The 12,932-nt window shown below is 45.0% G+C and overlaps 1 protein-coding gene across 4 annotated transcripts in view; it reads left to right on the top strand.

Moving 5' to 3' along the window:
- The first annotated feature begins 251 nt into the window (after positions 1-251).
- Positions 252-12,932, top strand: part of NRP1 (neuropilin 1) — a 114,512-nt gene continuing 101,831 nt past the window's right edge. For 3 of the 4 annotated variants that reach the window (XM_075746528.1, XM_075746526.1, XM_075746524.1), the window contains exons 1-3: positions 273-430; positions 629-1,119; positions 4,390-4,564. In XM_075746528.1, the coding sequence (XP_075602643.1) occupies positions 1,053-1,119; positions 4,390-4,564 (242 nt within the window). In that variant the 5' untranslated portion in view covers positions 273-430; positions 629-1,052. Of the gene's footprint in view, positions 431-628; positions 1,120-4,389; positions 4,565-12,932 lie in introns of all 4 variants that reach the window. The other variant, XM_075746525.1, reaches the window with a different exon arrangement.

Raw genomic sequence — 12,932 nt, 5'->3', positions numbered from 1 at the left:
GGCTGCGCGGGGCCGGGCAGGAGCCCGCGGGGGCGGCGGGGTGCAGGTGGGTGCCTCCGCCTGGATGGGCTCTACCTGCCGTGGCGGGGAAGGCCGCCTCTCGTCCCCCCTTTCCCCCTCCGCGTCCCCCCGAGCCAGCTTCTGCCTCGGCTGGGTGTCAGGGCTGGGGCTTGCCGTGTTTGTTTGTTGGTTCTTCCGCGCTGCCAATGTCTTGGGGGGCTGAGGAGGAGGAGGAGGAGGAGGAGGAGGGCGGGGAGGGGGAGGGGACTGGGGCTTGGGAGACGGCGGCTCCTCGGCCTCTCTTATTGCCGCTGAGTTGCGCTCCTCTTCCTCAGGCTGCGAGCAGGAGCCGCCCGGGCGCTTCCCCCTTCCCCGGCCGGCCGGGAGTCCCTGCGGCGGCAGCGCGCTCGCTCGCCTCCCGCCGGGGCAGGTGAGTGCTGGGCGCCGGGCACCGCCGCTCCGGCCGGGCAGTGCTGGGCACCGCCGGGCATCGCCGCCCCGGGGCTGCCGGCCCCGCGGGAGCCGCGACCGCGGGAGAGCGGGGCAGGAGGGAGGGGACGCAGTTTGCCAAACTCCGACGCCCGGCTGGTCCCCGCTCACGGCCGCTTTCCCTTCCTTCTCTCCGCAGAGCACCCCCGCCCCGTCTCCCGGAGCCCGCCCCGGCAGAGCTCTCCCGAGGTGCCAGCAGCCGCCAGGATTTTTGTCTGTCTTGTTTGTGTGTTTGTTGTTTTGTTGTTTTTTTTCCCCCCTCGTTTTCATTTGGCTTTCTAGTCTCCCTGGGAATGGCAGGGGCAGCGGCGCCCGGAGAAGGAACAAGTGTGGGGAAAGGGGAAGGGAGCCGGAGCTAAATGACAGGATGCGGGCGACTTAAGGCACAGAAAGAAGCCAGCCTCCCTCTGTGCCCGGGACTGCCCTTGCGGACTGTGCTTTCTGCTCCTGACGCCGGCTGGAGGATTTAAGACCTAGGAAGAGTTGTGCGTGGAGGGCTTTTTTTTTTCTTTTTTTCCTTTTTTTTTTTTTTTTTCCTCCTTTCCCTGCTCTCGGAAGGGAAAATGGATTGGGGACTTCTCCTGCACTGTGCAGCCCTCACCTTCACCCTCGCCAGGGCTCTGCGAAGCGGTAAGTGTCACGGGGCACGCAGGGTCTCAGCCTGGGCAGGCGGCTGCGGGGCTGGGCTGCGGGGCGGCTAGAGCCGGGGGCGGGCGGCGGGGCCGGCACCGACCTGAGCCCGGCTGGGGGGAACTTTCCGCCGGAGGAAGGAGGCGGCGCGGTCCTTGCCCGCCCTGGCATGGCCTTCCGACTTTATTTTCCGCTCTTTTGGGTTGTTGTATAAAGCAGGCTGCTCGTTCTCACTAGATCAGGACAGCTAATTATCTTAATACTGTTTCCTCCCGTAGGCAATTAAATGAGTCTCGTTTTCGATATCTGAAAGATAATGAACACTTTAAAGGAAGGCTTTCTCTCCCCCCCGTTTCTTTTTCCAAAGTGTAATTTCAGATTATCGTGCCTTTTACTAGCTGTGTGTGTACCTGAGGGTAGTCCTCAATTGGAGAGCTCTCTAGACTACCCCTTTCCCAAGTCTGCAGTTTACGTGTAACTTGCACAGTGCCAAGAGAGAAGCTGAGCTTCTCTGTGAAAGCTCAAGACTCCCTTCCAAGAGAGAAATCCCATAACAAATGACTGATGTAGCTAGTGTACTGTCAGGCAGCCCTTGAAAACACAACTAATTAAAAGCAGCGTGCTCCTCCTTCCCCGAACAATGCCAGGGCACCGTGAATATTTCACTGCATGATGCATTTTTAAAGACGGTCTAATTGTGGGACTGCTTGACGTTTAGCTCTCGCACATGAAACGGCTCGTGCGAGTTTTCCTTTACCGACAAATCCTGAACAATTATTATTAACTAATTATCAAATATTTACTTTTGCCTGACTGAGTTTTCAATCAAAGTAATTAAAAGAAGAGAGCACCCTCCACTTATGCTGGTATATTGTTTTAATAAGGGACCGCAAGTGGAGTGTCGTGGAAGAGAGAATATTAAAATCGCATGTTTTATGATGGAAGTTAATCTCTTTCTCCAATATGTTTTGAGGACAGTGCTTAATTTAATCAGAACAAGCTGCCTCCTCCAGCGCTGTGGCACAGGAGCAAAGGCGCTAGAGGCGTGCACCAAGCCCAGTTTGGGGATGCTCCAAGAGGTGCACTTTGCTCACCCCCCCAAACTAGGTGAGAGGAGCAGGCAGCCACTTCCCTGGCTCCCACATAAACCAGGACTGCCCCTAGTCCTGCACCCTCTGAGGGGTGGGAGGGAGGTACCCAGTGCTCTTGTTGATCATTTCTCCCCATTAAAAGAAGGGGAGTAGGGCGGGTTGCTGGGAAGAAGCCTCCACCATGGGCAGTTAATGTGGTGGCCCTGCTGGAGTCACCGAGGCTATTAACCTCCTCCATAACCTACCAGCCCTACTAATGCCACCATCACCTACATGCGGTACTAGTATCCACTAAATTAATTCATTAACCTTATTTAGAACTAATGGTCCAAAGTCATTAGAAACTACTCTTCTTAATCAAGTGTGAGAGAGATTGCACAGAGCCAGGGAGTCTAGCAGACCGCATTATCTTATTACACTGTCACTTTCCCAGAAGTCGCAGATTAAGGAGCGCTGGTGGTAGTGGGTCCACCTCAGCGTCCTCTGAAGTGACTCTGTCAAGTGACTAGAAGCAGCACTGCTTTATTTCAGGCATTTAACAGATGCCAGACTCTGCCATGTTGTTTGCAGGGCTGGAGTGGGCTTAATGAGACAGGATCACTTTCCGAGTGTGCTTACACAGGGAGGAAAAGGCAAGATTCCCTGAGAGCCCCAGACAGCGGATTAGCAAGATCACCAGTGACAGCTTTTGAGCTTTGAGCTGCAACGCCTTTTGTTCTGGTCAGAGGAAAACAGCCTGTTTTGCAAAGGCAAAGAGGAAATAAATAATAAGATAGCCTTTCCCAGCAACATGCTTAGCAATATCTGGGGTTTGACCATAAAATTGAGTACGTATTATCCCCTTCCCTCCTAATAAATGGCAAATAATTTCTACAAAGAGTGTAGCTTTATGCATTTTTGATGTGCATTTCCTCATTCATTTCCATTTGACCTGTTTTTCCTACAATAAAATCCTGTAGATTTATAAATTCATGCTGAGAGCAAGGAATGCCATTTTGCTTTCACAGGGAATGTATTAAATACAGCACTGCAGCCTGTACATACCATTATTGGGATGTAGTGATATATAGTCTCACTTTTTAGTGTGGACATTCTTCCTGTCTGTAGTTTACTGTCATATTTTGTTGCTCAAAATTAAACAATCAATGTGTGGAGAAAGTTTTTCCTCCCTGAAGGTCTATAGAAAGAAATCCATAGTAGTAAAAAAGTGGTAACACAAACCTGCACTGGACAGTAAAGTGAGTGACCATGTAGGTTGGATTTCTTGTCCCTTTTTATTTTTCCTGTAAGCCTTAAAATGCAACCCTGACAATGCTGGCCAAAGGGGCAAGATGCAGCATACCACATATTACAGTCACACTTGGTGATTCTGGAAACTTTTGCAACTATTTTGCTATTAGAAATAAATCTTTGTTGTTGCTGGGGGGGAGGAAGGGACGGAGGGAAGAGGAAAGGATGTTGTTCTGCTCCATTACTTTGATGCAGTCTCCAAGCATGAACAAACTTCCTTGAAGGAATAAATAGTGGATGACTTCTGCTTCACTAAAACCACTTTGTTCTCTGCTAGCCTGGTTTGAAGAGCACAGATAGTTTCAACCTGCCTAGATTTATGGACTGATAAAACAAAGGGAGGGTATGCTGCAAATGAGCTTGGATCCACCAAGACAATCCCAGTGGTCAGCGACACAGACCAGGCTTATCCCATAGCTGGGCAGGGGGTCAAATGGTATCCTTTTAGCTCTCCTCCCAGCTTTCCTTAAAACTTCATACTTAAAAAGATTATACTTTTTGGAGACAATTGTGTCTCAGATACCCTTCTGAGCCAACATTAACGCTGTTGTGAGGATGCAAGGTTTTAACACTGTAAGGGGCACTGTTTGCTCTGAGTGGAGGGCTTTTTAAAAGGACACTGTTTATCTTCTGCTACCTGCTGCCTCTCTAACCGCTGAACTTAAGGATGGGCATGGAGCAGCAGGCCTCTTCCCTTCAGTAAAATGTTGCAGAGATGCCTTTGTGTTAAAGGCATAAGGCTGCAGCAAAAGTTTGCTTGAAGAAGGCTGCACCCTCACCCCACCCCAGCATTCCCACAGCCGTCGGCTGGTTCACTCCTGCGGGCTGAAGCCGGGTGCTTGCCGCGGGGGGAGACTGAAAAAAGCCAATCGATTTGCTTCCCCCGCAGATAAGTGCGGCGACACGATCAAAATTTTGAACCCCGGGTACCTCACCTCTCCCGGCTACCCCCAGTCCTACCACCCCAGCCAAAAATGCGAGTGGCTGATCCAGGCCCCGGAGCCCTACCAGAGGATCCTCATCAATTTCAACCCCCACTTCGACCTGGAGGACCGCGACTGCAAGTAAGTGCGCGCGCCGCGCTCCGGAGCACCACGGCGCCACCTGCCGGCCCTCTGCTGCCGCCGCCCTGCGCACCCGGATCCCCCCCGCCGCGCTGAGCTCCGCGGGGCTCCGCGCCCTGCCCAGGGGCTGCGGGCGGTGTTTGCTGCGGCAAGATGCGGGAGGCCCTCAGCAGAGCATCCTTTGGGGTGGGGTGGGAGGAAGTCTAAAAAGATCTTTGCAAGTTTTTGAGCTTTATAAAGTATGTTTGAATTCTGCCAGCCTGATGGGAGAGGCAAGTGGATGATCTTGATGATGCGCGTTATGGGGGTGCGATTAGGCTAAGGCACCGTTGCGTGTTTGTTGGCCTGCTTGCTTCTCTAAGTCTCTAGAGTTTTTAAAAATAGTTGCCTTTCATTGTGTATCCTCACAGCTACAAACAGCCTATGGCAGGAACAGGCAATTTATAAATTGCCGAATCCTCTTAACTCAGAGTTAGTCTGGCATTTACTCTCAGTCATTAAGGGGCAGTGGACTGCAGGACTGATAGTCATACATCCCTCTTTCTCCCTTTGCTGCTGATTTATAGCCAGTAGCTCTTCTTTCCCCTCCTCCCGCTCCGCAGTAGTGCCCTGGGAGGAGGAAGGGGATAGCTGAGGCTCCCTTTGCTCCCCTGTGCTTGCCTCCCCTTTGACCATCTATTAGAGTAAGAGGGGGAGTCAGAGGCTCTCTGAAGCCGTTCCCCACCTTCCCCAAATCTGTAAATCACATAGCTTGCACAAGGCAACACATGGTCAGATCACTCCCCTCTTCAACATGCCCTCTAAATTCAGGCTACTTGTTTCATGAAGAAAATATTTTAGTGATTCATTATTTTAAAATTTCTTCAGTATCATGGTTTTTTCATCCCCTTCTGACAACTGCAAAAGAGAGTTACTGTTCATTAATGCTACCAGTCAAGGTTGTTCTCTGCATGTCAGAAAGAGATTGAACTCAATAGCCATTGGTGTTTGGCATTTCATGGGAGTATTCGAGATTTTACAGGATTTGGTCCTGTAAAATGAAGCTCAGCATCATCAGGAGTGGTTGTAACAGATCATGAGGCTGGAGTATTGGACTTAGAGAGCAAGTGTACTCGAGCACTTAATTTTTACCATGCACATCTTTGTTCCTACTATCTAATAAATTGATTAGTTAGATCACAATTATTGATTTCTCTTAAAATGAAGTTCTTTAATGATGCAGTATGGTGCTTAGTTGCTTTTTTGTTGGGTTTTTTTTTTTTTTTTTTTTTGTAATCTCTTATATATCAGCATTTCAGTACCATACTTGAGTGATAATGCAGGAAAACCCTATGCTCATAAAACTAAACTGTCTTTTCATTAAAATGAGTTTTTACTGTGGTGTTGGAGCTGCAGCTCATATTCACACCATATGTTCACACGCTGACTTCCCATTCTTTAATTTTTAATTTGTTGTACTCAGGCAATGATTCACTTCCCTGTGTCTTCTTGACACAGGTTTTGCTTTTGTTCTGTGGGACAGTGCTAATGCTTTAAAATGTTTGTCTGCCTCTCTTTGTCTCTTAGATAGAGATTAGGAAATTAAATCAAGCATATTTCAGTGTCAAACCCTTTTTGTTCCTTGCTAGAATACATGTTTTTCCAACGCTGTAAAACCAACATGGTCTTTGACAGCCCTAAAGTGGTGTACAGCATACAATTATTTGAAGAACAAGTAATCTTTGTGGCGTAGTGTTGTACTAAACAGTGCTAGACTGAGCTGAACTGGGTCCAGAGAAGGGATTGACTCCCTCCCTTCGTTGCTCCCTTCTCAATATTCATTGTCCACTCTCACTCCTGCACTATTTCTTTCTCTGAAAGGGGGCCCAGTGCAGTAATGAGATGGTAGTGGGTGGAAGGAAGTCTCTAAACAGGGTTGTTTGCATTGTCGTTGCAGTGTGCGATGATGACTTTACCGTCATTTGGTCTATGCTGATATGCTAATCTTCTAGGCTACGCTAAATTACTCATCTGCTACTTCCCTTATATTTAAAACTGCTCTTTTTAACTGGAGAGGGATTGTATTTGTGCCAAAAAAATCCCTTAGGACCAGAATAATAGAAAATTATTTCAGCAACAGGAATTTGTCAACAATATCTGTGGTTTGAAATTTCAGTGTCTACTTACAAAATTCAAATTCCTTGTACCAAATATTGGGCACAACAGGAGATTAATGCAATAAAACATATCACAAGATTTTTTTAGTTTTGCAACTAAGTACATTTTGATTTCCTAATATACTTAGTTTATTAGCAACTTGGTCCGCAATCTAGAAATGTGCAATTTAGGTTACACTCTAGTTTATTGAAAGGTTTAGCACTGGAAATTAATAAGCACTTAAATATGAAATGCAGATAGAAAATGGGAGATAGGGGAATTCATGTCTGGGAACGAAAAATGCCCCATACAATTAGAGTAGACTAGAGGAGAAGATTAGCTTGCTGGCCTAGCTCCCAAAATCCTCTTTATAATGCTGTTCATTGCATCTTAGACCTTAGTTAGCATTGAAAACAACTTTAATAACAAGGACCCTCTGAGCCCAGGGAGGGAAAGAATGTGACTTTGGAAAGGTTACCTTCTTGTTCTGTAGTGCCAACAAGAAAATTAAGAGACCTTATCTAACTTTTTTTAAATATTACTCTATATAGAGGACTAGATGTATTGAAATGTAAAACTGGTGAAAGGTTGATTCTCTGAGGAGAATCAAAAGCAGCAAATTTAAGCATTAGCTGTACTGAAGCTGTTCCCAGTTAGTCTCTTTGTATGTTAGGGTTTGGAATTCATTTTCAAAATATGCCCTTGATTTACCTACTTATTATGCTATGCTTTAATGAAGAAGTATTTCTCAAATGACTCCTAATAGAATTCATATATGTATGATTTTCTGATGATCAGAACCATTTGAGTTGTTTTAAATTTCAAGCAAACATGGTGAAAATTCCTGTTTCTCTGGAGGCATTCCAAAGGACTCAACTTTCACAGTTTTGAAGAATAAAGATACGCAAATAATTAAAAATATGTTCACACAAGCTAGGTTCATCTAATAAAAAAAATCTTCTAGCCAGAACTACTGAACCAGCATAATGGAAATACTGGGGCTCGACGGGAAGTATAGAATCATGTCAACCACAGATTGTTATCAAGGACATAATGAAAAAATACACAGTCTCTTTTTAACTTTTAACTTTAATGAGTGTTATGCCTCCTCTTCAGGAGGCCAAAAACCAGAAATGATGGTTGTACTTTAAGCGAAAACTAGTTTCTGTTTGCCGTTTTGCCTTTTCTCAAGCAAGCCCAAATAATAGCCGTGCATTTTTGGAGTCAGGAACACAGTTAAAGTGAATAGAGGAGACAAAACATATGGCTACATATTAGTTAAAATGCTCCAGTGTTTGTTGCATGTGGTAAATGCTTTTCAGCACTTCGTGCAAGCTGTACAAGTCTCGTGTTGCTGAAGTATCCTACTGTGTAAATGTAGCCATCTTGAATCTAGTAAAACTTTATACCTAGATAATAAACAAGAATGTCACTGATACAGTACCTTGAATTTATGGAACTTTTCCGGTTTCCCAGCAATGCACACTATCAGCATGATAATTTATAATGGTTTGTGACAAATGTTGCTGAGCAAAGAGGTGTGTGGTTACATTCAGATCAGATGTCATTATCTAGGGAGCAATAAAAATTTCACAGACACTAGGTTAAAAACATTAAGAAAATGAATGTGAAGCTTCAGAAGAAAAGGGCTTAAGAAAGGTGGAGGGTTGGGTAGAGAAAGCCCAATAGTGGTTTCCTTACTGACAAATTATTGACTTTGTTGCCAGACTTGACTGTATTGTTTCACAAGGTTTTCATAGATATATCACACAGCAAAATTTCTTTATTGGCCATCATTTAGATATAGAGAGTAAATACCATCCTTGCTTGACAATTATAGAGTGTATGCACAATGCTGTCAAATCACTTGGGATGGAAAAAAAATGCCCATTTTGGAAACATTCAAGTTGTAGAAGGAGAGATGTCATAGATAATTGTTCTTTATATTGCATATACCAGGGATTAGTTACACTGATGAGATTAGAGCTGTATAGAAATTGCAGTCAGTTCTAGAATACAGAGCAAAAAATACCTATGTTTGTTTATATAGAAGAAAACAGCTCCTCCAGATCCTTGAATATGGAAGAAAGCATACAGAGTGAAACTATAGCCCCACGGAACTCCTATAGACCTTAATGACGTTAGAAATTCATCCATCCATTTTATTTCTAAATAATGTCAATGGATTTATGCTATAAATCTGTAGGTATAACAAACTGAGACTGGTAAAATAAACAGGAGCAAGGCAAGCCACGGCTCAGCCTTTCTTTAGTTTCTGCAAAGTTTAAGCTTTCATTTGCTTTTGTCTAAATCCTGGCTCCTATTCTTCCATGCAGCAAGATCTGCTTTGTGCAGACTTTGTGCCTCATGTTTCTCTCATGCAGAGGCGGTTTGAGCCCTTTGGGTTGAGCCGATGGGAGTAAGAGGAGCCCCGGAGGGTGCTGAGCTGCCATGGCAGTGCAGCGGTGCTCGTGTCCTCGCTACCCGTCTGGAGGAGGACCAACTGTAAAGGTCATCGCTGGGCTGCCCGTCAAGCCTTGCCTGACAGAAGGATCCTGTCAATGGCTGCACGATAGCCGCTTTCTGGCTGCTCCCACAAGCTGCACGTCAGGTGTAATGGAGGGTCTGAGCCCAGTGCAGCCCCGTTGTTGTTGAAGGCAATGGGAACTTTGCCCTCCACCTCCATGGAGCTGTCTCCTGTTACTCTCTAAGGCTGTAGGAAGGGTGCAGCGCAGGCCCTGTAGGACTGGTTTATGACCATATCAGTTGTTTTGATGGCAAATGTCAGTCAGAGCTTCCTAATTCCCTCTCCCTCCGCCACTGTTGAGCGTGGCAGGCGGTGAGGTGACTGCAGCTGACAGCAGGAGGTAAGCAGCACAGCTAGCAAAGGAGCAGATTAATTCAGGCCTGTGAGAGGCAGGGGCCATATTTGCCCATGGTTGAGCAGAGAAGTCTGAAGGAGCCAAGGACTTCTGTTCTTTCAAACAGAAATATGGTTTTACTGGCCTGGCCCTGCTCCTCTGGGCATCGGCGCCAGGCTTTTGGGAAGGCTGTACCTGGGCCGAAGGGGCGGCATCTCCACCCCCTTGTGTCCCTCAAAATTCTGTCCCTCAAAAGCTGTTTGGGGTTCCTGAGGGATTATTTGGGAGTACTGAAGGGATGAAGGGGACTATCCTTCATTCTGTCCCCAAAACAAGAAACAAGTATTTTTGGCATATCTTAGGATGAGCCGTTGCAGTGGATTTGGGGAACACGTGGTATCTGATGTTTCTGTGTGCACCGCGAGAGCATTTCTGTACATAAAGCGTGGGACAGGCTTTCCCAGGGAGCACGCTGCTGGCTCCAGGCAGCCCTGCTGCTGGCTGCCGCTATTCCATGCCTCTGGAAGGCTACAGTAAACCCTGCCAAGGGAAGGAGTCAGCCCAGAGCCCGCACAGCACCAGGGAAGAAAAAAACACTTGTTGCAGTAGACATGGAGCACATTACCACACAGACACTCACAAAAATAATACTTTTTCTGAAGTTAAAGGTTCTGGATCATGAAAGTATATACAAGTATGTGCTCTTTGGTACAGGATTCAGCATGTATTTGCACACAAGTATTAGACACATGTATCTAAAGATAATGCTGTTATTTTATTGTGCATTGAGACTAAATAAGAGTTGAAAGAAGTTGGAAATTATATTGTTTTTCTGATTACACAGTGTAATAAACCAACTCTTTTGTTGTTTATTCAAACAGTTCACTCTTGTGAAAGTCTCTATTGTCAAACTGTTTAACAATTCTTTCTTTTAGAGTAGCAGTTTGGGTTTGAGTTTTCTCAGGAAAAGGTATTAGGGAAACCATGACCAAACTGCCTGGTCATAGCTGGAGAGTCTGTGCTGGCCTGCACTTGGGCTGAGGTGTTGGATGCAGAGCCTGGTTTTACACTCCATGTGTATGGGTGCATTCCTGGCCCGGTAGACTCTTGGCTTGGGTCTCTGTACAGTAGCATGTTGAAATTATGATAACAATCATATGCAGGTGTTTCTATTAATCCAGACAGTTAAGTGAACTGTGGGGGGAGTTCTGTCTTGATGTGCTACAACCAGATACCCTTCAGACAGGAAAAAAATTGAGGGTCGAATATGGATTCCCCTGAGCCTAATCCTTCATCCTTTCTGTGGACAGAGATAGACAAATTCAGAATAGAAGGCTGAGTCCTTTCTAAATTGAAACCCAGAGTCGTTAGCATTAGCCCCATGAAGCGCTCAGTATGTTTTAACTCAACCCCACCCTGCTCTTGTCTCCACCTCCCTCTCCTGTGCTAACGTAATTAAAACAAAAACCTATGTGTTGCTCAAAATTAGTTTCTTAATTATAGCTTATTGCAAGCTATAACATTGGATCATAATTTGATAATTATGATATAGAGATTTTTATACAGCTGATGTAAAACCAAATTCAATTATTTTCTTTTGTAGTATTTCCAAAGAATGAAATTATGTCTGAAAACAGGGTATACATGCACTCACATGTATACGTCTAGACTTATATATCACACAGAACTACTTGCACATAGGCATATGTGTTACATGCACATCCTTAAGACTGTGCATTTATACACACATTTATGCATATAGTGTAGATTTCTTAGTTTATGTAGAAGTTCCTAAAGTAAATCTACTAATTAAAGCACTAATACCCATCTTAAGGCTGATAATTAGGTATAAAGAGAAAAAGAGACAGGATTAGTGTTCAGATCATGTTCCAAATGCCTCTTAATTGGGTGTTTGTAATCAATCCTGATTGCAAGAGGCAGTGGTTTGGCAGAATAAAGAATGAAAAAGGCTTAGCCCTACTATTTTCCTGTTAGTTGACTTGGCCGTAGTATTTAGGTCAGGATCCAGTGTCAAACAAGGTAATTTTGTCAGCCTTAGTGATCCTCATAAAGCATATAAAAATCTTTTCCAATGATATTTTTCAAGCTAAAAACCCTCTCAAGCTAGAGAGTTATTTTTATCCAGAATCTTAAAAAGTGTTTTCAAGTGAACCACAGAAAAGACTTTGTTCTCCTGGCCTCCATCCACCACTGACTTCTGAAATCAGGTCTGAGTTCACTGTGGGTCTTTCATTGCATTGACCTTGGCACTTTTCTCACCAGGCCACAGTTTTCCATCACAAAACCACACAGCTTGGTATAATGATTATTTCTTTATCCCAAGTAACCAAACAATTTTTTAAACAGGGTGACAGATTTCCCTCTTGCACTGTGGGAAGCGAGCACCTGGCCATTTCCAAATAGAGTTTTAATGAACTTCCTGAAGGAGATTTGAGAGAAGTTTAATAAGTCACCTGCCAACTTTTTGGGAGCATAGGTCATTTGCTTTTCTGTAGAAATTCACAAAAATGTGAGAATAACCCCCTTCCCAAGTCCTGAACTTCCATGGAGGAAATTGATTTTCATGGGCAATATCAAAGGTTTTTAAAAACGTAACCTCAAAAAATCAAATTTCTGATTGTTTCTCACACATAAGGTACTGTGAAATTTTGTGATCCACAAAGCTGGTTGTGAACTGTGTGAGCTTTATAATAATTCATTTAAACAGAAAAGGATTGTGCATATTTAGATTCATCTTGCATGTTAATGGCATTACAAGTATTTTACGTAATGCTATAAAATGAAGAATTTGGATGGCTCAAAAGGACCATTGAGAAAATATCTCCATATGTGGAAGAGACACCCATTTGACGTGGTGATTTCTTCCAGAAGAAACTATATTTATGTATATAACTATATTTCCCAGAAGCACAATAACCAGCTGTTGTACAGGAGAAACTGGGCGGTTGTCTGCTGCCTTCCACACTTATGTGGAACTGCAGTGGCCACATGCCCCATGCCTCCCCTAAATACAGATGGGCCAAGCCTCACACTGAATGAGAGCCTGGCTTAATCCCTTCCTCACACTCCCAGCAGCTTGGACTCCACTGCATATTTGCACCATGGGCTGCTGCGTTGCCCCCATGTGAAGACACAGCCCGTCAGTGCTGGGGCGGGGGGGGAGAGGGGTTGCAGCACCCCACTGCAGGGGGGCCACACGCTGCCCTCGCAGCTCAGCCCTGTGCTGGGGCTGTGCCCCTCTGCTTTTCATGTTGTAAAAGAAGATACTGATAGTCTTTTTTCTTTTTTTCTTTTTGTTTGGTTTTTGTTTTACAACACTCCTTCTTAAATTGAAAGTTGGTAACCTAGAG

The sequence above is a fragment of the Balearica regulorum genome, chromosome 2 (assembly GCF_011004875.1).
Source record: "Balearica regulorum gibbericeps isolate bBalReg1 chromosome 2, bBalReg1.pri, whole genome shotgun sequence".
Classification (NCBI taxonomy): Eukaryota; Metazoa; Chordata; class Aves; order Gruiformes; family Gruidae; genus Balearica; species Balearica regulorum.
Note: the sequence above shows the minus strand (reverse complement) of the source record. Positions and strands in the feature narration are given on the sequence as shown.